Genomic DNA, 26,298 nt, shown 5'->3' with positions numbered 1-26,298 from the left:
AGGCTTAAATAATTCTTAAGTGTCTAAATCATCCCAGAGATCAAAAAGACTGACTATCACTGCACTATAATATATCATGCTATCTGCCTTCGATATTTAAAATAGCAGACTTGTCATGGTGGCGTAGGCTTGTAATCCCAGCTACTCAGAGGCTGAGGCTGGAGGATCACAAGTTTGAGGCCTGTCTGGCCAACACAACGAGACCCCATCTCAATAGAAACAAAAACAAAATGACAGTAATTTTTTTTTCTCTGAACAGACTGTCCTCCAAAAATTTTAATAAGATTACCAAGATGTACCCTGATTAGTGTTTTTGATCATTACATGTGCAGACAGACTCAATCCTGTGGATCACATGTGCAAAGAGATTTCAAAATGCTTGTAAATCCATCTTTATGCTACAGGTAGATCCCAAAGCACCCTAATCAATGAGAGAAAAGGCTAGGAAGACAGCTCTACCTACTTCAATGATTTCAAACCAAGACCTCCGCTAGTGCTTAGGGAATGATGATGTCTCACTAACAGGTGGAAACAAACATATCCCCTGACAGCTAAAATTCAGGGAGTGTTTTCAGTTAGTAAAAAGAATTATTGCTGACATTCCAGAGGCATGGGGTGGAAAATACCTAAATCTAGCTATTTGTAATATTTCATCACAAAACATCAAGATAGCCAGCAGTGGTGGTGCACACCTGTAATCCTATCAACTCGGGAGGCTGAGGCAGGAGGATCAAAAGTTAAAGGCAGCCTCAGCAACTCAGTGAGACCCTGCCTCAAAATAAGAAATAAAAAGGGCTGGGGATGTGGCTAGTGGTTGAGCACCCCTGGGTTCAATCCCCAGTACCAAAAAAACTAAAATTAAAAAAAAAATAAAATAAAGCATCAGGATGGCATCAGACTTTATTAAAAGGCAACTTTTAAATACCTTTTTAAAATGAGGATACAGCCTCTTATCTTTGAAGATGGTATTAAACCTCTGGTGAAACTGTCATTTGGCTTGAAAGAGGACAATAAAAAGTAGCAGGGACTGCTCAAATGCAGTTTTATTTTATACATTCCCATGAGAAGATGCTAGCTGAGAGCAAGTAGGAATGCTGTATTATTTGTTTTACCAAACACACACACACACACACACACACACATGCTTAAAAACAGAGCTAAGAGTAAAATAACTTCATTTCTTACAGAGCTGAGAGTATACTTAACTTTAACTATTCTTAATTTTTAAAAGATTCTACAAAATATTAAAATGGCATTTCTTGTTACGTTGCTTAGCTCTACCAGCCAAATGTGCTCCTAAATGCCAAAAAAGTAAAATACTATCTCAAAATAAGTCAAATTATAACTTTATTTCCAAACCAAAATACAGAAAATACCAAAAGTTAGTGAGCTTTCTGAGTTGAAATGGCATCCTTGAAAGCATAGAAAAACTGGCATGTTAGGAAGTTCAGCACTGGGGATAGAAATGATAATAAAGACATCATGTTTTTCACTTAGGTAGCATTAAAGTTATCCACAAGTGAACCATAAAAGCTGGCCCACTAATCCCACTGAATTGTACACTTAAAAATGGTGGAAATGGAAAATTTTACATTATGTATATTTTACCAAAATGTTTACAAATTTATAATGTAATATACCAAAACCCATTTGAGTGTATACTTTATAGGATGAGCTGTATTACATGTGAATTATGTCTCAATAAAGATACTTTTTAAACAGCAACAAAGCTGCCCCACTGCTAGGGTAATCCCACCTGCTAGCATTATCATGGAGGTTCACATGTTACAGAGATCAACCAACCAAAGTAAAGATGCTCAGACAAGTGGGAAGATGTATGAAAGTCACTGTCAGTGAGATGAGTTATAGGCTTCTGAACTCCTTGACTTTTCTAAAGAAATTATATAAGGTAAATCAAGAATGTATACAAATAAAAAGTCACATACTTGGTTCCTTTAAGCTTATTTAATATTTGAACTCTTATTTTCTATTTTCCCAGATCCCAGAAAACAGATTTTAGACGACCAATATTTTGTTCCAGAAACATACAGCCTTAACAGCTAGTTCATAAAAGAGCTATTTTACAAAGGTACATCTGGATAATTAGAACAATAAAGTCTTTTAGGCATTTCAAAATGTGATCAGTAAAAATACATGATTATTAATAAAGTTTTTTTAAAAGATAGTTCCAGATTTTTTTAAAAGCAATTTCTGTTAAAGAGTACATGATTGTATGGTGAACAAGGAAAATAAAATGTTCTAGTAGGAAGAGGCTTATTAAAAATAACCAACAGTGTACACATTACAGTTACCATTTTTGCAGTATACCTGCTTAGCAGTTGGCACCTGGGAATGGCAGGGAGGCTTCCTTCTAGGAGGGACTTTTTTTCCCTACTAATTTATTAACAAAACCCTCAGTTCCAGTGGGGAAGGCATAAGGTACAAGACAAAAGGAACTCTTCTTGAAGGAAGAAAATTTTGCAGATCACTCTGAAAAGGGTGCAGAAATGTCAGAAAACATGATTTACAAAACAAAAATTGTACTACTGGGGTTGGGGTGGACTAGCCCACAGTCAGCTGCTATACATTCCTGCTAATTCTGTATTTTGAGGTTCTATGCACACAGTTCTCAATGGTGCCCTTTGTGACATGCAGGGAAGGAAACCATGACTAAAGCTCTAATAGCTCCAAATAACGTATCAACTTCAGAGAAGAGGACTTCCAGTGGGAAATACGAACACCCCGGGAAATGCACCGAGTTTACTAACATCAAAGAGAAAAGAAAAAAAAGATGCAAGTAAAAGCCAGCTCACGGGAAGTTGGTTATTTCCTTCTTTGCTCCTGGATGATTGGGGAAGGGCCTTTTCTCCTGTACCATCACAGTCGCCCCCCCCTTGGGCTCCCCCAAAAACAAAGAAACAAAAAAAGTTCTTTAAAGGGGATTCATCCTACTAGTCATTAGAAGTTCTTTGGGGGAAAGAAAGCCAAAAAGCTTAGGAAATACACCTCCCATGCAATATGATAGTTACAATTTAGTTCTAAAAGCCAACATAACTCAGGCAGTTCAAGTTAGCTGATTTTAAATTACACAAAAACATATGGCCAGGGCAATAATCATCATTTTAAATTATAGCACTTTGGGGGATTGCTGATTTGCCTTGATTAAGTCTATTCTCTGAAAAGGAGACACTCCAAATGTAATTTGCCACTTAACAGTAAAGGAGCCAGTAAGCCCACAGGAGAAAGCAGTCAGTGCAGGTCATTTCCATGGCCAACATGTAACTTTCTGGCTCTGGAGAGGTTATTCGTCCACCTTCCTCACACTCCTCAGTACAGTAGCAGATTCCAACTTCTAATTATGTAATTTTGAGAAAACTCTTTTAATGGTAACCAGTTTCACTTAAAGACAGAAGGAATATCTAATTCGATCATCCCCAAAGGGGGAGAGATATAATATTAAAGTCAAATGGATGTGATTAAATGGCCAAAATGAAATCAGAGTGTGGGAGGCCAGGATGGGAAGGAGAAGGGAAGAAGTCAGGCTGGTAAGACTGAAAGAACTCTAGAAGTGGTGGGATTGATTTCAGATTTAACTTTGTCTTGGGGCATGAACGTATTTCAAAGTACTACAGCTATAGCTGAAGTATTTTTCCAGTTAGACGTGTTTAGCCAAGGAAAGACTAAATTGCAGGAAAAGAAAAGCAAATAATTACCAAGAACAAAATAATGGCTGAACTAAAAGAGAAACCCAAACTTTGCTAACTCGCAGCCTTCTTGAATGCTAAAGAATTATGCAATGACCCTGTAGTGTCTAAATTAAGAGGAAAGTTCTGTAACATTTACCTTTCTCCTGAATGTTTTAGTGTCAAGTGGCTACAGGTTTAACACTTTTAGTTGGACATGACTACATTATTTCCAGCAGCACAATGTAACCATTTGGTTTCTACTTGCTTCTCCTAAGAGATACAGAAAGTTCCAAATTCCAAGCTTCACTTATTTATTAGCATCTGCCTCTAAAAATTTTAAATCCAATTCTCAGTTAAATTATACTCCGCCTATGACTTGAAATATAATTTCAATTTATAGATGAGGTACAAAGATCCAAATTGATCTACCTAAAAACATAGATCAGTTTTGAAAGGACAGAAACAGGAATCTGGACACAGGTAAACGAGCTTGTTAAGTTGTAGTGGTGTTTATAGAAGTAGGTGGAAATCCTCACCATTTGTGGTGAGAAAGCTTCCTTTTTTGAGGAGGGGGTCTGCAGCAAAGAATAAAATTACATCCTGATTACCCACAGAGTTCAGAGGGCACTACTGAAAGATGTGAGCAATGAATGAACTCCTTTCTTTATTAACAGAATTTACAACTTTGACAAATGAGTTCACTTTAGTTGGCAAAATACTCCAAAAATATATTTACCTAATGTACAGAGAAAACCACAGAAAGCCAATATAAATGAAGGAGTTCTCAAGTTATAATTCTGACATATACCCTCTGTAGGCACTGCCAATACTGCTATTCATCCTAGAGCAGGCAGTTACCAACACCTTGCCTGCAGTATCCAGTGTACGCTCTGGTCTGCGATTCCTAAGGTCAGTCACGGCCCAGTATGGACAGAACTGCGGCAGTGAGGTCCGAGGAAGTGATTCTGGAGCTGGTGGCGAGCAGTTCTGCCTCCTCCACCACATCTTTCTCACTCCACCCCTAGTTCTCCTTGTGACTCAAAGAGCCCTTTGGCACCATCAGTGCAAAAAATTAGAGTCAAACCTCCAGGTACTAATATTTTACTGGCCTTATAATCAGCAGTACCCGTGGCTAATGATAGCCATGGTTCAACTCAGTAGTGATTCATTTTAGATAACCTTCCTACTCTTTACCCACCCCCATCCCACCCTTCCTTAGCAACCCCACCACCACTGAAGCATTTCCATTTGTTTGTTCTTACTTCCTGCTTAATGTGCAGGAATGATTTTACACAAGTGCCAAAGTCTAATATAGAATTATAAAAATGAAACAATACCAAGAATAACAAATTTATAGTCAAGAAAATAAAAATTTGCTTTCCTCTCCCTCCCAAATCCCAACCCTCAATAGAAAAGATGAAAACAGAAGAAAATACACCCATTTTCAAGTGCCTGCTATTTAGTATGTTGAGGATTCCTGTTAATTGGGGGTATGTCCCAGCTACAGAGAAGCAGTGCTTGCATTAGGGTGGGAGGAAGCCCACCTACTCTCTGTCCGACGGGCAGCACACAGCTCACATCTGCACACAGGGACCACCATGCCTTTGAGGTGACCCTCAGAGAAGCAGCCTGCTGGACAGCAGAGGATATGGAATACAATTAGCAAAGATGAGATGCTTCTCCTCCCTCTTCTTCATCTCCTCTCTACCCAACCTCCTAATACCCCATCCTAACCTTTTTGCTTCAGGAGCAATTGATCCTTGGGTATACTAAATACAAAGGGCCAAAACTCTCACTACTCAATTAAAATAAAACAAGGCAAAATAAAAATTAAAATGTGCTTTCAAATACGGAATGAAGTCAAATAAATACATCTGATTTTTCTCTTTTCTTACGTCTAAGTACAATTTCATATCCTACACCCAAAGCTCTATACATTTGGTTTTTGTTCTGAATCAAAACGGCTTTCCGACAGTGAGGAGAGGAGCGTGAGAGAATGGACATTCCCTCACTGACAGACCAGTGCAGCTGCCAGACTTTGAAGAACTAGTCCTGCTCTGGGCACCCTGGGACATGGTTAACCCCAAATGGTTCTCAGGCAGATCCTCTGTCACACACTCTGTGTCCACACTGGAACCAGGATGTGGTTGATACAAGGCCAATGCTCAAAATCCAACAACCTCCAGTCACCTCCAGGACACTCGGCTTTAACTTTTATCTGAGAAAACATAAAGATGTGGAAACCTGCTTGAGAACAAATGAACACTGTAAAGAATACCATGGAATTTGTAGGCACGGTTATACATTTGTTTTTTAATCAAAACATCCCCACCCAAAAGCATACAAGCAAATGAGTATAAACTGCTGCACTGAACAGACACAGCTGCAATCAAGGGGAGACAATGGCCCCATGAAAGCACAGTAGGACCTGAGGACCAACCCTCCATACAAGGGAGTCACACCAGCACATCTCACCCTGAATCTGTGATTTACCAGACTTCCCAAAGCTCCACCTTCTACTTTTGAAAAGGTGGAGAGAGAGAAGTAAGAGAGGATAGCATGGGAACTGACAACTGCAGTTCGTCTGTAAGAAGGAAGAGCAGAGTCAGCAGACAAAAGCTTCTACTTGATTTATGATGTTTAGAAACAAATGGTTTTTAAAGACAGAAAAGAAATGGAATCTCAGAAGGTTTTCATCTTAAAGAATAATAAATCACTTCAGTGTACAGTTCAGGCAGGATGCTAAAGTTGGGAACCCACAATTTCACATACCTGAGTGCTTGTCTGTGAGGGCTGATCCAGCCAGCCTTTGGCAAAGAATGGTGTAACTTTCCTCCACCTTCTGTAAAATAAAACCCATAGGTTTTTCATTTGGACATTATAAGAAAAACAAATTTTATTAGTAGGGGCAAAAAGTAAATTTCCTCGTCCCATTTCTTTCTCAAATTAATACCTTAAAACTTTCCCATGTAAAATAAAAACAGAGAGGGGTAACCAGTAAAGGTGATCCTCCTATTGAAGGAGTCACCCAGAAAATGGCCCCACCCCATGTAGTATAAACTGCATGACAGTCAATCTGCCCACAATAGTTTTCTATCTCATCTCATCAGCCACAGGATGACATCACATATAATCATATGAAGAGGGGAAAACCTATCATATCATGTGGAATTAAAAAAAAAAAAAAAAAAAAAAAACGGAGACCAGTCTTGAGCTAAAAGGCTAAGAACACTTTAAATCTGTCCCTGAAGCCTCCCAACTAAATGATGTCATGAAAAGCACATGGGCTCTAGTAGTGTCTACTGAGGGCGAACTTGAATAGGGTCTTTTCTTGAAAACTGCCACACACACAAGTCAGTTTTGAAACCGTGACATCTTCAATTACTAGTTTTAAAGAATTCCATTCATGTCCAAGTTTTTGGATTATAGAAGCCACTGAAGCCAATTCTACCCATCCTGGCATCTGGGAAACTATCAACATTACCTAGTGAGTCACAGATAATTAACAGGTTACAGCAAGTCAGAGCATTTCCCAGCGGAGATTCACAACTGTGCAAGCACCACCCAGCTCAGCTTACTGTTCCTGTCATCTGATGGAGGCCAGCCAGCTGCCCCGAGCACTTTAATCTTCTTAAACTTAGAAACCCATATAAACACAGTTATAGAAAGTTACTACTTTTTCTATTCTTTCATCACAAGATAAACAGTATTGATCTCAGCTTTTTATCCAGGTCTATTGATGAAGGATGATTAAAGAAAACATGGATTTAGAACCTGAACAAGTTTATCAACATCAGCATTTCAGTCATTCCGTATATCCCCTCTGCTAAATGTGTTTCTTATGATCCACTCTTGGGGATGTTCAAGTGGGAGGTACCTTTAAGTGTTCAAGGTCAGCCTCTATCTTATGAATGTACTCCATGATCTGGCTTTGTGAATCTGTATAAGAGGAAGGGCTCTGGATCTCAAAACAGGAATCCTCCATAGTTCCCCAGCGCCGCTGGACCAGGAATTCTGGGGTGAATGGTGAACCTGCCCCATCATAATGAGCATTTTGGGGAGAATGCTGCTGATGGTGGGTGGAGTCCATAGAGGGGATGCCTGTCACAGGCTGCAGGGTAAATGAGGAAGCAACCTCCTCATCTGTGGAGCTCTCCTGCACTGTTTCATAGCCATCGAGGATCAAACAGTTTCCTGTTGATGGAGACAGAATAGTTTGATGAGATTAGTACTGCTGTCAGGACATCAGAAAATAGAGATGGCGTCACATGCTGACAACTTGAAATGCTATTAAAAAGCAAAAAGCCATTAACGCCTAAGCTTAGTTTTAAATCCATCAGAATTTTTTCACTTTAAAGCTAAATCTGGCAAGCTTCCAAGGTAACTTGTACATAATTTCATATTAGTTAGCATTTTAAAAGTTTAGAGCTAGAAACTACAAAGTTTTTATATGATCTTGTCATCACCTCCCCTGCCAAATACCTCTCTTGCCTGGTCTCTTACCATTTTCTCCCTGCCCTGTAACCCCTAAATACAAAAAGCCTGTTCCTGACAGGCAGATTTAACCTCTCTGCTCTCTGCTGGAACACTGCTCCTGGGTATCTATGTCGCTTCACTCAGGTACCACTTGACAGAGGTCCTCCTTCCCCATCCCTGTCTGCCTCACTACTCTATACCCCTGTATCCCAACATTTTTCTTTCTAATGCTTCTCACTATCTGACAGCTATTTATTTTCTTACTTATCATTACTCTTTCCCCCACTAGTACTCAAGCTTCATGAGGAGACTTTTCTGCATTTTATTCACTACTCTATCACCTAGTCTCTAGGATGAGGTCTGGTATAGAGATTCAGTATTTACTGAATGAAGGAATACATACTACACACATGTAGACATATATGCAAACACAAATAACATTCATTCCAGCATACAAAACAGTAACAATGATCAAAATCAAAGTTTAAATGTGAAAGAAACTTGCCTGAGATGCGTAAATTAACATCCTTCTCTTCCTTTTTAACTGCTCCATCACCTTCTGATGGATTATCATCACTATGTGCTTCACGGGCATCAAAAAAGTGCTCTCCACTCTCATCAAGACCCCCTTCTGGCTCTGTGGCAGGCATCTCTGGGGTCATAATCATGTGGTCCATTACTAAAATGTTACTTGCCTGGCTATCTTGGGATGCCAGTACCACTGAATCCCGTGGAGCAGAAGATTCAGTTGAAGTCCGTGGACTGTAACAAGCTGCAATGTCACCAGTTCCAGTTCTAAAGGGCATCTGTCCTTCACCAGGATAAGCCTTAATATTTTCAGAGTTCTGGATTCCACTATCTGCCTGCACCCCCTGAGAGGCTGTCCTGTATCTTGGGAAATGCTGCCAGTCTTCCTGAGTGTTCTTCTCAGTCAAACCTAGCTGCTGTACCAGCAACTGCTTCAAAAGACCCACTAAAGATTTAGGATGGGGGAAGGAAAAAAAAAAAAAAAAAAAGAAAAGCACATTCATATCCACAGCCTGAGATAGCCAGAATCAGTTAGCTGAGTTTCCATTCATCTCCAAAACTAAGCACCTTTTAACAACATGTTGCCAAAATACTCATTTTATACAATAACCTTTTGGTTTTGTTTTGAAAAACAAAGCATCATCTTCTACAAACAACATTAAGCTAGATTCAACAAGACTTAAGCATTTTGAATAGGGAGTACTTCTGTTTAGGAAAAAACCTCAAATACCAACATTATGCCCTATTTTGTTTTCCGTATAACTGGACTAATACCCAAAAGGTACTTAAGGAGGTTAAAAGACTGTCTAAACTAAATTTCTGATTTTTCTAAGACACTATATGCAAAGGCATTATTTTTTCTAGTTTTATTAGATACACAGAAGATTTATCAACCCAAAGACTCTCCCTACATGAAGAAAATAAAATTGCCTGTAATAATTTAATTTCTATTTCCTGGTAGTACTATATATAATTTCCAAAGAAGATAAGAAGATATCTGGTTTTAAAAAATTACCTTACCAATGGTATAGCTTCTGTACATTGTAGAAAATAAGAATCAATTAAACTATGAATGGACTAAATTTACGTTGAAGTCACTCATACAATGATAAGAGGACAATGTTAGTCAAACTATCAGAGATCACTAAGAGTGGCTGGGCACAGTGGCGCACACCTGTAATTCAGCATCTCAGGAGGCTGAGGCAGGAGGATTACCAAATTCAAAACCAGCCTCAGCAACTTAGCAAAGCACAAAGCAACTTAGTGAGACCCTGTCTCAAAATAAAATATAAAACAGGCTGGGTATGTGGCTCAGTGGTTAAGTGCCCCTAGGCTCAATTCTTGGCTTTTTGAATAACTTTAGCTAATTACCTACTTTCATCCTGGCCTTAATTTCTATCTTATATTTCTTTAGAACAGTAGTTTCCACATGGGTCTGAGTGTCTGACACTCTCTTCTTTCTGCTCTACATTCACTTCCTGAGAGGTACCATGAATTCTTATGGTGCTGACACTCAAATCTCTTCCTGAAGTGCTAACTTTGTGCTAATTACCTTCTCTTGAATGATTTATCACTTGTTATCTAAATGTTGACATGTCTTAAAATGGAGCCCATAATCTGTGCCAAATAATCAAATGGAGCAAAAGGAGGGAGGGGAGTAATGGTTCCTTCTGATAAGAATACTGAAATTATCTTTAGATTTGTGCTTTCCTTTGCCCTTAAATCCAAATATGACAGTTTAAGTATTTAATGATTCCTTATTTCATTTTTACTCCTTCTAAAACCATTCTAGTCCAAACCCTTTCAGTCTCAAACCCAAACTACTGTAATAACTTACTTAGTAAGCATATTACTCCAAGCCTCTTTCCTTTCAAATCCTTGCACAACTCTTAGCCAGATTAATCTTTTTTTCTTCATACCCGAGCTTAAAAACCTCGAATGGTTCTCTACAGCTGTAGACTTTCCCCCACCTCATTACACCTGAGAGATATATCCTCCTCCTGTTTGTAACAGTGATTCTCAACTAGGCCCGAGAGGTTGAGACTTTCCCCCACCTCATTACATCTGAGAGATCTTCTTATTTGTAACAGTGATTCTCTACCAGGCCAGAGAGGGAAGGGGGCAGCTAATAGAGATGGTGTGTGTGTGGCATGGGCTGTAGTGGAGAAAATAATAACCACGAGAAAGGTAGAAGAATATACGTAGCTTAAAAAGGCTTAAAATACTGTGATATGCTATCCTTGAAGTATAGAAGGCCCATTTTGGTATTCAAAATTCACAATGGCTAGGCTGAATAGCACATCTTCTATCTTTCCAACCTTATCTCCCATAGTCCTTCTTTAAATTTTTAATATATATATTTTAGTTGTAGGTGGGCGCAATATCTTTATTTTTATGTGGTGCTGAGGATCGAACCCGTGCCTCACATGTGAAGGGCAAGTGCTCTACCACTGAGCTACAGCCCCAGGCCCCATGATTCTTTTAACTTATAGCCTCTACCATAGGCCAGTTGATCTGCTTACTGTCTCTGAACACCTGCCCAGTTTCCTGCTGATGCTTTTGGTCTTACTAGTATTCTTGTCTGAATGGCTTCACACCTGTTTGAACCTTACCCATCCTTCAAGACAATAATTATGTCTTTCTTGTTCTCTAATGCCCTTCTCTGATCATTCTAACCCAGATCAATTCTGACTTACCTGCAATATGACTGTTTGAATGTTTCCTTATAAAGGTGCAGGTGTGGTGGGTAGGTTTCTACCATCTTTCCAATTAGACTTTAAATATCTTCAAGGGAAAATTCACAGTTTATATGCCTTTGGATTCTCCCTAAATGTCTGTTCAGTACATTATAGAATGCTGGTACTTAATAAATATCTACAATAATTTATGAATAGAACTTACAATTCCTTAGTGCATCCAATGCCCACCGTTCTTCTGAGACAGGCAAGTGTGAATCTGGGATTGTGACTTGATAATTTTCTCCACTTCCTTTTAGTGTCCCATCTGTATGCTGTTCCTTTGCAAACTGTCTCTCAGTCACAAAGAGATCATCTGCCTCTGATTTCCCAGAGATACTCAGTGAATGAGACTGAGGTTTTGATGATATTAAGGGAGATTCTAATCCCAAATCTCTGTCTGTTTAGTGGAACAGAAAAGGTAGAGTATATTTCAACAAAAAGTTTAACTTTTAACATCAAGCATTCAGAAAGTACTTAGGAAAAAATGGCACATAAGTTATAGAGATCATGCATTAAGTAATATACACAGTACTTAGAGCAATGTTATCCTGGCACACAGGAAACTCACAAGTAGAGTTTGTTAAATTGTATAGCTCATGCCAGCACCTGCATAAACTAAGAGTTTCAAAGTTTCTTTACATTTTAATAGATAACAGACTACATTAGTTTATTCTTATCTGTTTTTGTTTGTTTGGTGGTGCTGTGGATTGAACCCAGAGTCTCATGCATGATAGACAAGCATTCTACCACTGAGTGAGCTATATCCCTAGCCCCCATTCTTATCCTAAGAGATAAGTTTACCTGGACTCTGTAGACCAGTGACTGAAATGCCATGCTGTTCCACTTTTAATTTTGGTGGTTCTTCTTCATCATTGTCTCCTCTGTAGAAAGAAAACAACAACAACAATCTTTCAGCTTCATGAGGTACCTAAACATCACTGCAACCAAATATAAGAATTACCCATCTCTTTTCTAACCAAAACTACAAAATAAGTCCTATTACAACACCAAGGAACACTCACTCGCAAGCCGGTGACTGTAATGGAATTGGCTTTGAGGATTGCTCCTTCACTGATGCAGCCATTCGACAGATTAGATCCTGCCAGCTTCAGGAAGTTTGAAAGAAATCCAAAATACAAGAAGCAAAGGAAAAAAGAAATACACTCAGAAAACAAAAATAAAAGTGAAACAAAAACCAAACTGACCAAACCAAAAACTCCCCACTCTGCCAGTGACTGTTATTATTTTGACAATATGCTATGAAGTCAAGATTCCAAAATTATACTTGAAAGAAAATTCTATATCCATTTAAAAAAAAAAAATCACTCCATACTTCTGAGAAATTTTTCTTTAGAAAATTTACTTGTAATAGAATACAATCAAAAGACATCAATGTAAAAAGGAACAAGTTCTTAGAAGAATGTTTCTGAAAGAATATAGGGGAAGCACTTGGTTTCAATGGAGTTTATGGTTTACAAAATCTATTATAAAAACAAAGTTCATGGAATATTAACCTTGGGATAATAAAAAATGTTAACTAGAACAAAGTAGATAAGTTTAATACATACACAGTCTTTTCAGAAACTGTCTGTGCCACCAATTCATAAATTTGGGCTCCATTGTCTGACATGGAGATGACGAATAAAGCTTTGTTATCTGGAAAAGAACAAGATAAAACTTACTTACCAATATGACCTAGAGAGGTCAAAAGGGATATTTCAAGGGTCTTGATATTATTCTGCATCTTAATTTAGATAAAGGTTGAATATGGTCAGTTTGCAAAAATTCATTAAGCTGGACATTTCAATTTTGAGCAACTAACTATATGTTCCACTATGTGTGTTATACTTCAATAAAACAAAGATTACAAAAATTGACCCTAATTACACAGTAATTAGAAAAAGATGTCAAAATCTAAATTACTGAACTGAATGCTATATGGTTTACATTTATTTTGAACTGCCTCTTTGCTAAGTTGTTAATAATATTCAGTGAGTACTGAAGAAAAGATATCACAAATTTACTGTGCCATCAAGCAATTAACAAATTTTGAAAAGGATCATTGTAGTATAGTTAAAATGCAATTTGCCAACTTAAACTGGTTTTAATAAACCCAAACTATAGCCACTTTTCCCCCATTAAATCAAAAAACATAACACTCTACTGAAAGTCTTCTCATTGGGATTACCTCTCAATGCACTGTTTTCATTGCCATCTATCAATGATTTGAATGTGGAATAAAGACCAAAATAACTGCATAAAAATTTTCAAATGCAGAAATCACTCAGAGAATCTAATCCTAAGTAATTTTGGGGTATAAATTTTAAATTCACTTTCTAAAAAGTAAATAGATTGCATTTCATGTGCCTAAGAATATAAAAGTAACAAAACTCTATGCCATTTGTGCTATTTAAACAGTGAATATTTATGCAACTTCACAGTGAATCTAGAGGTTAGCATCCTTCAGTGGATATACTCACCTGTTGCCACTTGTCGAACCAACACTGTATTCAACTTAATGACAGGACTAAATGTGTGTTTACTATCAGCTGTAGATGCCAGAATCTTACTATGACACCTTAACACCAGCCTATCATCCTGTTTTTGTAACAAAACAAGAATGTCCTCCAGCAGCAATGTGTACAGATCTAGAAATAAAAATGTAGAAAAGGTAATAAGTACAGAAACTGAGATATGTTTAATAAACTTTGAAACAATGTCAGAGAGAAATTTTCTTTCTTTTATTTTTTAGTTTTTGGTACTGGGGATTGAACCCAGGGGTGTTTAACCACTGAGCCATATCCCCAGACCTTTTTTTTTATATTTTATTAGAGGCAGGGTCTTGCTGAGCTGGTGAGTGCCTCACTAAGTTGCTGAGGCTGGCTTTGAACTTGAGAACCTCCTGCTTTAGCATTCCGAGCTGCTGGGATTACAGGCATGTGCCACTGCACCCTACTGAGAAATTTTAATTCTGATAAAGCTAATAAATTTGAAAATTGACATTGGTAATTCCTTCTTTCCTCTCCCCCTTCCTTCCTTCCTTTCTGTCTGTGCTGAGGATCGAACCCAGGGCCTTACCCATGCTAGGTAAGCATTCTGCCACTGAGCCATATACCTAGTCTGTGATTTCATTTTTTTTTAAATTTATTCTTACTTTATTTCCCCAAAGTGACTCCGTGACCAATAAGAACTAAAGAATAATGTTCTCTCACCATAGATAATTTGAGAGGTACTGGTCTAAAAAAAGCTGATTATAAAGGTTCATCAGAATATAATAATGATGGAAACAGAACTGAATTATGAAAAACTTTTCAGCTTCATTCCTAAATGAATATTTCACACATTTCACATATAACAAATAACACAAGTAGAAGTTCTCTAAATAGCACTGCTAATTGTTTTAAGTGGAAATTGTAAATGGTTCTGTCTTCTTCTCTTTGGCAAAATAAAATTCTTATTCTTTTCCTTTTTCCACTTCTCAAAACTGAAAGGTAATATCATACTCACCAATACTTTTGTCTCTATTCACCTTCCAAACCAACGGTCCTTCATGAATCATCTTCCTTTTTGTTAAATCCAAATTCTGCCAAAGTAAAGAGAGTTAACACAGAAATTACTTCTAAGCACTCAGAAGATATTCTGTATAATTAGTTTCTTTTTGAAACATTCTTAATATAACAGATACCATTTACATTCAACTATTATTATGCTCTCTGTCTTGATAATGCAATAAAGTTTATGTTAAAGTAACCTGTGTAAAATCTCTTAAATGGGAAAGGCATCTAGAAGGAAACATTCAGAAGTATTATCTTTTAAATCTCACTCCAAAAAGATCATAGCTTATAATAATGAAATTACAAGTGCTGAGCCAGTACATTTCCGACTCATCTCTTAACTGCAATAACTGGATGAAGGTGTTGCACATGCTTATCTATAAGAGGCTTCTGAGTTCTAAGGTTCTAATTCCAAAGAAAGTTTTAAGGCACAGCATTCACCGTGAAAAGACCAAGAGCTATTATACATGCTTACTTTAAATATCAGTAACTGTTCAGTAAGAGAATCATTTTTTAGCATTAGCAGCTCTAGGAAAATCTCTTTCTTTGGAAATCAATGGGATGAGTACACTTGCATGCTTCTTGATAAACTATAACATCTGACATAGAATCTACTTTAAATAGTCACCAAATAAATCTGCAAAAACAACCACTTAATGAAATGGTATAAAAAAGACTCAAACTCACAAAAGCCCAGGTAAAGTGGTGACAATTAGAAAATACTATTATTCCTGTAATGGTTTCAACTTTTTTTTTTTTCCCAAGAGCTTCACAGAAAAATAATTACATTATTTTACTTTACTCAATGATCTGGAAAGTTCTTGTAGTAAACAAGCTACAGAACATAGTACAATGGGCTGGGGATTATAGGTTAGTGGTAGAGTGACTGATTGCCTAGCATGTGCAAGGTCCTGAGTTTGATCTCTAGCACCATCAAAAATAAGTAAATAAACAAACAAATAAATAGTTTTAAAAAAGAGAAAGAATACAGTAATATTACTAAGAATTAGTGTTCCTTAGTCTGACAATTCCTGTCATATATAGTTTCTCACAAAATAGTCCTCTAATGAAAGACAAAAATAATTTTCACACAGATTAAGACACTTAAATGGCAGAATAAAATCATAAATAAAGATAATCTATGATAACAGAACTCCTTCAGATGATGAATATTCCCACTGAGATGTTAATTACCTGCCAGGTCTTTAGTACATTCTATTTTATTTTTTAAATTATGATTAGACCATCTCTCACCCTGAGCTCTTCAACATTTGGGTACTCTGATAACTTCAGATTGGAGGTATCAAGGCGACGCTGATAATCTTCTAAGCGCTGAAAATCAAGATGAAGTCAAGGTTACTGCTTTGGTCATCAATGACCTCTCTGTTTCTACATCAAGTGCACATTCTTAATCTGCATTGAACTGAGCTCACTGAAACAACAGACATGACTACCAATTCGTTCTTTCTTAAATACCTCTTGGCTTTGGCAATATTATACTGTTAATATAAGATACCATTTACATTCAACTACTATTACACTATCTGTCTTCAAAGTGGAATAAAGTTTATGTTCAAGTAACCTGTAAAAAATCTCCTAACCAAGAAAGGCATCTTGCAGAAAAACATTCAGGAGTAGTTTTCCTTCCTCCTCCTTGGCTGTTCCTTCTCAATCTTTTTTTTTTTTTTTTTTTCAAACTCACTGGTCTTTAACTAGCTAATACTTTTCTTCTGAATATATAAATCATACAGATATTACAACTTTCAGAAGGTAAGTATGGCACATAATCCTGTCCTTTTGCCCTTCTCTCCATCCCCAATTGTCTCTAAAGCAAGCACTAATTTCTATTTCTTGGATGGCCTTTGAGAAAAATCCTATACAAATAGAAAACATGTTTATATGTCAGTTTCTTTGTGTGTTATATGCATTTACACATCCTTTTAAGACAAGATGTGGTAGTATAATAGATTCGTACATCCATTCTCTGGTATTCCTTCCTATATATATTCCTTATTCAAATGGTACTTAATATATTATATGCTTGCACTATAATCTGTTAAATGCTCTTCTACTAGATAAAAGTTCAATGTGGACAGTTTTTATATGTATTTCTTTGTGTGTGTGTGTGTGTGTGTGTGCATGAGAGAGAGAGAGAAAGAGAGAGAGAAGGAGGATAGGGAATGTATTTTGTGGAGATTATAGAGAGATGTATCATTTTTTTTTCAATGACTGCACAGTATTTAACTCTGAATGAACTATAATTTAACTACCTCTTACTAACAGGCATCTTGGTAACTGCCAATCTTCTCTAATAATAAATAATACTGTAATAAAATGGTCTTAAACACATGCCTCCGTACACCTGTGCATATGTATCTGTAGAATAATTTCTAGGAAAAAAACCATCGAATTGAAGGTTATGTGCATTTTTCTTCAACATTTTAAAATTTCCAAATGTACAGGAAAGTCTGAAATTGTGTAGTGAATACCTGCACACCCACTACCTACATCTCTACAATTAACATGTGCTTTACTACATATCTATCCATCTATTCTTCCTCTATCTATCCAATCAATCCATTTTTATCTTTTGGATGCATTTCAAAATCAATCACAGATTTAAGTACACTGTACCCCTAAATATTGCAGTATGCATATCATAAATAGAAGTTCAATATCTGTTTAGAGTTCCTTTTTAAGTAAAATTTATATACAGTGAAGTGCACATATTTTAAGTGTATCTTTACATAATATTTGATAAATGGATATGCCTGTGCAATTCAAATTCATATCAAGATATGAAAGATTACCATCACCCCAGAAAGTTTCCTTGTACTTCTTTCCAATTAACCTTTAACTCCACATTTCCATTTTTCTGCTACTTTTCCTACCATAGATTAATTTGGTCTCTTAGAAGTCCATTTAAATAGATATTTATATATAAGCATTCATTCGTGTCTGGCGTCTTTTGATCAGCATAGTGTTAGTGAGATTCATTCCCTTTCATCACTGCCAGTATTCTGTTTTATGACCATACCACAGTTGGTTTATCGACTCTCCTCCTGATGAATTCTTGGGCTACTTCCAATTTTGGTTGCTATGAATAAAGCTGCCATAAACATTTTTGTGTAAGTCTGTTGTACACATACATCTTCATTTCTCTTGTAATGGGCCAAAGGGTATGTACATTTAATTTATATAAATTTTGCCAAATTTCCCTTTGGGGTTTTATCTTTTTACACTCCAAACAATGCATGTGAAAGTACCTACGTTGTTCTTGTACAGCCTCACCAACAGAGCTGTCATCATACTTAGCTTCTAAGATATTACACTCATGTCCACGGGTTCAATTAGCCTCTGTATGTTCACGAGCTGAACTCGTTATCTTCAGTATAATCCTTATAAAGGTGGACCCACATAACTAACTGATTACTGCACCTCTCCACTCCTCCTGACCATTCACATATGCAAGCCAGAAACCTGATATTTATTCCTGATATCACCTCTCCTCAAATCTTTATCTGAATCAATCACCAAATCCTGCCAATTTTACTTCCTAAATATTACTCCAATTCTTGTCTCTCTAAGCCACCATCACCTATTCTGGACTATGGACAGACTACTAACTGGTCTCTCATTCAATACCTTCCACCTTCAACTGAGTCTCCACATAGTAGTATGAATGACACTTCCCAGTAAAAATCTAAACACCTTCAAGGTCTTCATGTCTATAATAAATTCCTATTGCTCTTGGAATAAAACTCAAAGTCTTTAACATGGTCAAAAGAGTCCTGGATAATTTGCCTCTGACCCACCTTATCTCGTTTTATACCACTCCAACTGCTTTATAGGCACAATCCACACTAATCTAACAGTTGTTACCCAGACTGTACTTCCTTTGTATGTCAGGACTTTCATACATACTGCTCTCTCTACCTGCAGGTTGTCCCTTTCCACACTATTTGGTTCATTTCTACTCGTCTTTCAAAGCTTGATTCAAATGTCAATTCCTCAAGGGAACTTTTTCTGAAAGCCATTCTAACATCTCCAAACAAGTTTAGGCCTCCTAGTGAGTTACTTACTAATAGTATCTTCAAATTTTCCTTCATAGTTACCACAATTGACACAAATGTGTGAACTACAATCTGTGTAAATGTCCTTTTATTCTACTAGATAAAAGCTCAATGTGGACAGTTACTGTGCTCATTTTCTTAAACATTCTATACTTACTCCCAGCACACATTGTATGTTTCACAGAACAGACAAATGAATGAACAAACAGCTAGAGATGCTCCAAAGAGTCAAGTACAATTCTGATATTATATAACAAGTTGATCTGAACTGCTGGGAGTGGTGGCACATGCCTGTGATCCCAGTGACTCAGGAGGCTGAGGCTGAAGGATCACAAGTTCAAAGTCAGCCTTATCAACTTTGGAAGACCCTCAGCATATTAGCAAGACCCTGTCTCAAAATAAAAATTCTTGGGATGTAGCTCAGTGGTAAAGCACTCATGGGTTCAATCTCTAGTACCAAAAAAAAAAAAAAAAAAAACTGGATTCACATATTACATGTATAGCTAACAAATGTCCTGCCCATCAATCATGTAATGATAGTTTCAATTATTTCACAGATTCTAGGTAATACTGACTTAATATTCTTTCAGTTCCATCCTTATCTTCTTGTTTTCCTTTTTTACCTGCTTGTTTTCTGCCTCCTTGACAGCCTGATTTACATAATTTAAGATCTGACGACAGTGATCTGCAGCTTTCTTCACCTTCTCCCTTTCCATTGGCCATTCTAAATATGGGGAAGAAATTCAAAATGTAAAATGGGAAAAATTTTAAAGAAAAAAAATATAAATATATGCAGGAGATTTCATCTTATTTCAACTGTTAATAAGAACACACTAAGACCATAAATATATTTATGCCAGGTTAAAACATATGACAGAGTCTCAATCTGGGTAGTCTTTGAATAGGTAAGACTTGATAACAGGACTTTATTTATTTTTATTGTGACCGAGAATTTTTAATTTGAAGTTTTCTAAGAAAACAAAAAACTAGATATATTCAAATGAAAAATTTGGCAGTATTGAAATAATTCATATTTTAACTTGGTTCAGGATTGAACCCAGGATCTTTTGCTTGACAGGCAAGCATTACATGAACTGAGCTATAACCCCAGCCCCTGAACGGATACATTAAGGTATAAAAATTTAATGTGTATGAATGTAAAACCATCTTTTCTCCAAATACCAAATTTTAAATTTCCCAATTATGCAAATTCTCAGACATAGAAATAGGGGTTTGGTTACACAAATGTTAATGAAAACTAAATATAAGAGCATAAAGCGCTCAAATGAAAAACTCAGATTCACTTCATGTTTCAAAATAGAAGAGTTGAAATGATAAAGCACATTGGTTCAGCTTAGAAGTACATATGTAGATACAAAAATCTCTTCAACCCAATAAAGATGTTCTTCAAACAAACACAGATGCTACAATGAAGATGGACAAACTTTTTCTATAAAAAATGAAATAATTGTTTTATACTTTGCAAACCAAATGGCCTCTTTTCCAAGTATTCAACTCGGCTATTGCAGTATAAAAGCGGACAGAGACAGTATGTAAACAAATGAGTAAGGCTGTGAAAGCCTGTGTTTAATAAAATTTTATTTGCAAAAACAGGCAGTGACAATCCCAAAGAAAGAAAGGTCGATCATTGTCTCTGATATGTGGATGCTAATTCACAAAAAGAAGCGGGGAGAACAGAGGTATTCTGGACTAGACAGAGATGAGTGAGGGGAAAAGGGGAAAGGAGAGGACATGGAGGTAAGAATGAATCAGACGTTATTACCCTATGTGCATATATGATTACATGACCTGTGTAACTCTACGTCATATACAAATGAGAAGTTATAATCCATTGATGTATGATGTATCAAAATATATTCTACTGTCATGTGTAACTAATTAGAACAAATAAAAAAATTAAAAAAAAAAAAAAAAAAAAACAGGCAGCGAGTCTGATTTGAACCACAATCCACAGTCTGATAAACTCTGTGCTATAGCTACTAATAGATTACATTAAATCCAACAGACTAAAGAAGACTGGATTATATCTTGTTAGAAAATCCAAATCCAAGCACCAGAATTCTGTGAGAGATAATACTTAGAAGGACACGCTCTTTTTTTTTTTTTTTTTTTTTTTTTTTTTTTTTTTTTGGTTCTTGGCTTTTTTATTTCAGGGAGAATGCTATACCTGTGTATTTCGCAATGTTATCCAAAAGAAGTGGGTACTTAGTAAGCCTCTGCATTTGGGTGGGAATGATATCTTTCAGCTGAAGACGACGACACAGTGGATTACTCTCAGCATCCTAAAATTAAAGTGAAAATAAATGAATCTGTATTCTTATTAGGACAATAATTACATTGTACCATGTAAGTACCTATAGCATTCTAGTTATTAAATCAAGACAAAAAAATACCAAGACATGTCACTGACACACCATGATTCTGCTTTCTCCTCTGATCACACACAGGGGGAAGCCTGTTATCAATGGTTATCTGTTAAAGCACTAACTGAGAACATCCACAACTAACAATTGCCTTCCTATGTTAAAATATCTTTATGTTCACCTATTCAAAATATGAAAGTACATTTTCCTGACTGGCATTTCTATTAAAAGTTGGTTAACTAATTTGTTATCTGTCATTCCAAGTAGGCACAATGGATTACCAGTCTAGTTCATCTATATCAGAAATCCACTACATTTCAGGAATGTTCCAGTTAGTAAATATTTAGGTTTTGAGGTTCAGTCTCTCTTACAATTACTTGACTCTGCTGTTCGAGCAAAAAAGCAGTCATAGACAATCTATAAATGAATGAACATTGCTTCATGTAGTAAAACAACAACAACAAACCTCTAAGATAAACTGAAAGATTCCCACCTTCTGGTGGAAACACCCTGTATAATCCATCCCATTGAGTGGATGAAATTCATGAACATAAGGGTATATCATTCCTATGATTAGCTTACTATCAGTTGACTTTGAGTTAATCTCAAAGGAGATTATCCCGGGTGGCCTGACTTAATCAGAGGAGACTTAAAAAGAAATTTGGGTCAGAGAGACCCATTCCTAATAGCCTGGAAGAGAGCAAACATCTATCTATAAACTGTAAACTGGAAATTATATAACAAAGAGAAGCAGTCTATAGGAGACTGGTCCTTAGCCAATAACTAGCAGGAAGGTAAGGACCTCAGTTATTCATTTTTAAGGGAATGAATTCAAACAACCAGTGAGCTTGGAAGAGGTCCCTGAGTCTTAGATGAGAATTGCAACTCTAACTGACATTTTGATTTCAGCTAGTAAAACCCTAAAAAGAGGATCTTGATAAACTGTGGTCATATTCCTAAATCACAAAAGCTGTGAGACAATAAATTTGCATTAAGTGGCCACTTAATGTAGTAACTTATTATACAACAGTATAAAATACATGAACTGTGTTCCAATTAAACTTTATTTTCAAAAATAGGTACAAGGCTGGATAATTTACCTATGGGTGGTAGTTATCAACTCTTATCTATACCAATGTAAACTCCTACCCCAATGAGTATGACTGCTGTTACAGTTTTCCTCGGGCCTGAGATAAGCCCATTCTAATGCTTTAACAATATTCTTTTAATAGTATACATGTTTCAATTTCTGATAAAACCTCCATGGCAATGTGGATTTCTACACCAAGTAAATGTATGTATAATCCTGACATACATTTTTTTGTTCATCATTCCAAAATCATTTTTATGCCTTCCAATAATTTAAGATAAATTTTTTTTCAAATGTTGACAAAAATATAATCCTGTAAAAGACATCCAACTCACTTGTACAAAAGTCTGGAATCGAGAATCCTTTTTCTGACGAGACTTGATCATTTCCAGAGCAAAAGGTTGATTACTGCAAAATGTAGCGGCAGCATGTTTCAGCTTCTCCTCTCCTGGTCCACTGAACTGTACCAAGAATGGGGAAAAAAAAAACAACAGAGAAGGAGATACTGAGCTTACATAAGGCCAGGCAAAATGAGAGACAACCACCTTGCTGTCAACAATCTAACAGAAAGTATTCTCAATTGACAAGAAACATAGAACTAGATCTTTATGAAGAGTATCAATAGCTCTCCACTAGAAAAGGTCTGACCCTGACACATCCAAACCTTTTCTGATCAGACACCAATATTTTCTAGGTGGTAACTTATCATAACTTACTACCTTTCAGCCCACACCACTTCCAAATCAGAGAGAAAGGGTGACATTTAGAGAATACGAGACATGAAATGCCTGGAGACTGAGATTAAAATTTCATTTTCACAGACCCTGACACCTTTAAAAGAATTACTTTTTTTACTGCTCCAGGAAGCAAATTCTTAGGACACTAGCTTGTTTTCCTACTGACTATGAAATGCACTGTGACAAAGGGCAAGGTAGAGATAAAATTAAATTATTACTGCTTCATCTGTGCAGAGGCTAGTGCTGGCTTTGTTGGAAGGTGGGCAGACCCATGAGCTTATGAACCTCTTATGAAAAATTATGCTTCTTAACCAATATTTTTCCCTCTACACAATCCAACGTTCCTCCACAGAATTTTACATTTTTGATGAGACACCCAACAAGTATTTGGTTAATAAGGTGTTCTTATAAGTCAAACAAATAATTATTTAAATAGCTCTTCTATATTTGAAAAAAACTGCTTTATAATTATTTTTGGGGGGGGAGTATTTCTGGTGATTGAACCCAGGGTCTCAAGCATGATAGGCAAGTGCTCTACCACTGAGCTACATCACCAGTCCTGCTTTATGGTTTATAGAGAGCTTTTCCATACAATCTTCCATTTAAAGACACATTCTCAAAAGTCTGTAAATGAAGATATTTTGTACAAAGTTCCTTTGTAGTATATCTGTAGATATATTCTTTTCTTCAAGTAGGTCACATACAGATTGCTTTTAATAGGTCAAACTTTGTATTTTTATTCTATTATAAATAAGATATTTAGCTCAGGGGTTGAGAGCTTGCCTAGCATGTGTAAGGCCCTAAGTTTGATCTTTAGCACTGCAAAAATAAATAAATATGACTATCAACATGTATAAAGATGAGACTGGAAGCTTTTTTGATATATTAGTTGATCGAAGCACCCCAAAAAAAAAAAAAAAAAAAACTGGGTTTACAGAAGAAAAGCCACCAATCTCAAGTTGTTTTATAGTAATTTTACAAAAAATTTAAGTGATTTTAAAGGACCAATACTGGACAAAAACTCTTCAAAATTATTTTTCAACAAATAGCAGGAGAGCTGGGTGTGGTGGTGCACATGTGATACCTGCAACTTGGGAAACTGAGGCAGGAGAATTGCAAGTTCAAGGTCAGTATAAGCAACTTAGCAAGGTCCTAATCAACTTAGCAAGACCCTGACTCAAAATTTTAAAAATTAAACTTTTAAAAAATAGCAGGAGGGCTGGGGATATAGCTCAGTTGGTAGAGTCTTTGCCTTGCAAACACAGGCCTTGGGTTCAATCCCCAGTATTGCAAAAAAAAAAAAAAAAGCAGGAAGAGATTAGAAGCATAGCTCAGTGACAGAGCATATGCTCAGCATGTGTAAGGCTATGGGTCCAATCCCTAGCACTGCAAAAAGAAAAAAAAAAAAAAAGAAAAAGAAAAGAAAAAGAAAAACAAAATCAAAATCTAAAGCCTGTTTATGATTTTTGCTTTTAGAATTTCTGACCACTAAATGAACCTTTGGTATGTAACAGGTAAAAAAAAATCAGAGTGGTTATTCCAATCTAACTCAATGTTTAATAGATGTACTATACTGGCCAAAAATACACTACTTTTTATGTGTTCTAAAATAACTTTTTTGTTCCACTTTGTTCATGTTTCTCCACTTTCTTTTGCCATATAGATTTATGCAGTCTAATGGGTTGTGATAAGAGGATCAATTGCACTTGTGTATCTTATGAAGGATAAACTTCACTTGACACTAGGTGTTAAACCTTATTTATAGGAGATGCAAATGAAGCTACTTGGGAATCAAGGTGCGATATCTTAAATCCATACACCTTACAACCTTTTAATCCAAGTTTCATACAGATATGGATGCTATACTCTATTATATTATAAAAGGAAATGATGGTCTTATAAAATTTTCAATTTGCTATTTCAAGTGAGTAGTGTATTGTGAAGCCACTCAGTTTTAATTTTCATTGCCTACACTGAGATCAAGAAACAAGATGAAGCTGACCATGGTGGCACACCCTACAATTCCAGCTATTAAGGAGGTTGTGACAGGAGGAATGCAAGTTTGAGACCATCCTAGGCAATTTACTATGTATCAAAATATAAAAATGGTTGGGGATGTAACTCAGTGGTAGAGTGCCCCTGGTTTCAGTCCCCAATACCACACACACACAAAAAAAGAATAAAGAAAAAGGAAAGAAAGATGAGTCACATTTTCAGAGTAGCCATAGAATAAGTTGAATTTTTCAAAGAAATTAAATCTCCTTAATAAAACTAATGCCAAAGTGGGTCTACAATGGAAAGTGCAAGGCGAGACTGGATTAGAATTTGCTGCTCCTGTTTTGAGTCCCGTGGTTAAAAAAGAGATATTCTAATAAATTAGGAGATTCTGGGCCATGATCTCACCACCAATGAAAGCAGTAAGACAAAGATTGTTTTAGTTAACTTTCTAATCTCTAATCAAAATTTTTTAAGTTACAATTTTAGAATCACTAACATCTCATGGCATTTCCTCAAGCAGTATATACAATGAAGTAAATTTCTGTGAGCCTGTCTAAACCATTCCAAGTCAGCCTATGTTATTAACATTTTGAGAACTAAGTCACAGACTTTATTGTTATTCACCACCTTAACTATATAGTGCTTCCTTAAAAAGTTTAAATCAAATCCCTTCCTCAAGAAGGTTTTCAATATGTTCTAGTTCAGGTCCTTCTGCCATATATTCTCATAATAATTGTATTCTTCCCTTTTTGTTGTATTCACCTTGCTTTACTTAAGTTACACGAGGGCAGGAGACATGTATGTTTTGATTGCCACTATGTCCCCTAGCTCCTTTAACAGCACGGAATTAAGACAGAAAGATGGAATTTGACCAAAAAAAATCAAAGGGAATTAAGACAGAAAGATGGAATTTTACCAAAAAAATAAAAAATAAAAAAAAAATTAAGTAATTTTCACTTTTCTACTATTGTGATAGCAGTTATGGATCTATAATTGTCCCGTTATAGAGTATAATTTCAAGATGTGAACAACAG

At 36.3% G+C, this 26,298-nt stretch overlaps 1 protein-coding gene across 7 annotated transcripts in view; it reads right to left on the bottom strand.

Moving 5' to 3' along the window:
* Positions 1-3,077: 3,077 nt before the first annotated feature.
* ARHGEF12 (Rho guanine nucleotide exchange factor 12) overlaps positions 3,078-26,298 on the bottom strand; it is a 139,507-nt gene continuing 116,286 nt past the window's right edge. For all 7 annotated transcript variants that reach the window (XM_079103136.1, XM_079103130.1, XM_079103132.1 and 4 more), the window contains 14 exons: positions 22,865-22,990; positions 21,244-21,358; positions 19,679-19,779; positions 16,237-16,314; positions 14,936-15,011; positions 13,909-14,076; positions 12,997-13,084; positions 12,451-12,534; positions 12,230-12,309; positions 11,592-11,825; positions 8,668-9,135; positions 7,564-7,880; positions 6,459-6,528; positions 3,078-5,904 (listed from right to left, as the gene is read on the bottom strand). In XM_079103136.1, the coding sequence (XP_078959262.1) occupies positions 5,894-5,904; positions 6,459-6,528; positions 7,564-7,880; positions 8,668-9,135; positions 11,592-11,825; positions 12,230-12,309; positions 12,451-12,534; positions 12,997-13,084; positions 13,909-14,076; positions 14,936-15,011; positions 16,237-16,314; positions 19,679-19,779; positions 21,244-21,358; positions 22,865-22,990 (2,016 nt within the window). In that variant the 3' untranslated portion in view covers positions 3,078-5,893. The remainder of the gene's footprint in view (positions 5,905-6,458; positions 6,529-7,563; positions 7,881-8,667; positions 9,136-11,591; positions 11,826-12,229; positions 12,310-12,450; positions 12,535-12,996; positions 13,085-13,908; positions 14,077-14,935; positions 15,012-16,236; positions 16,315-19,678; positions 19,780-21,243; positions 21,359-22,864; positions 22,991-26,298) is intronic.

This window comes from Sciurus vulgaris, assembly GCF_902686455.1.
Source record: "Sciurus vulgaris genome assembly, chromosome: 11".
Taxonomy (NCBI): domain Eukaryota; kingdom Metazoa; phylum Chordata; class Mammalia; order Rodentia; family Sciuridae; genus Sciurus; species Sciurus vulgaris.
Note: the sequence above shows the minus strand (reverse complement) of the source record. Positions and strands in the feature narration are given on the sequence as shown.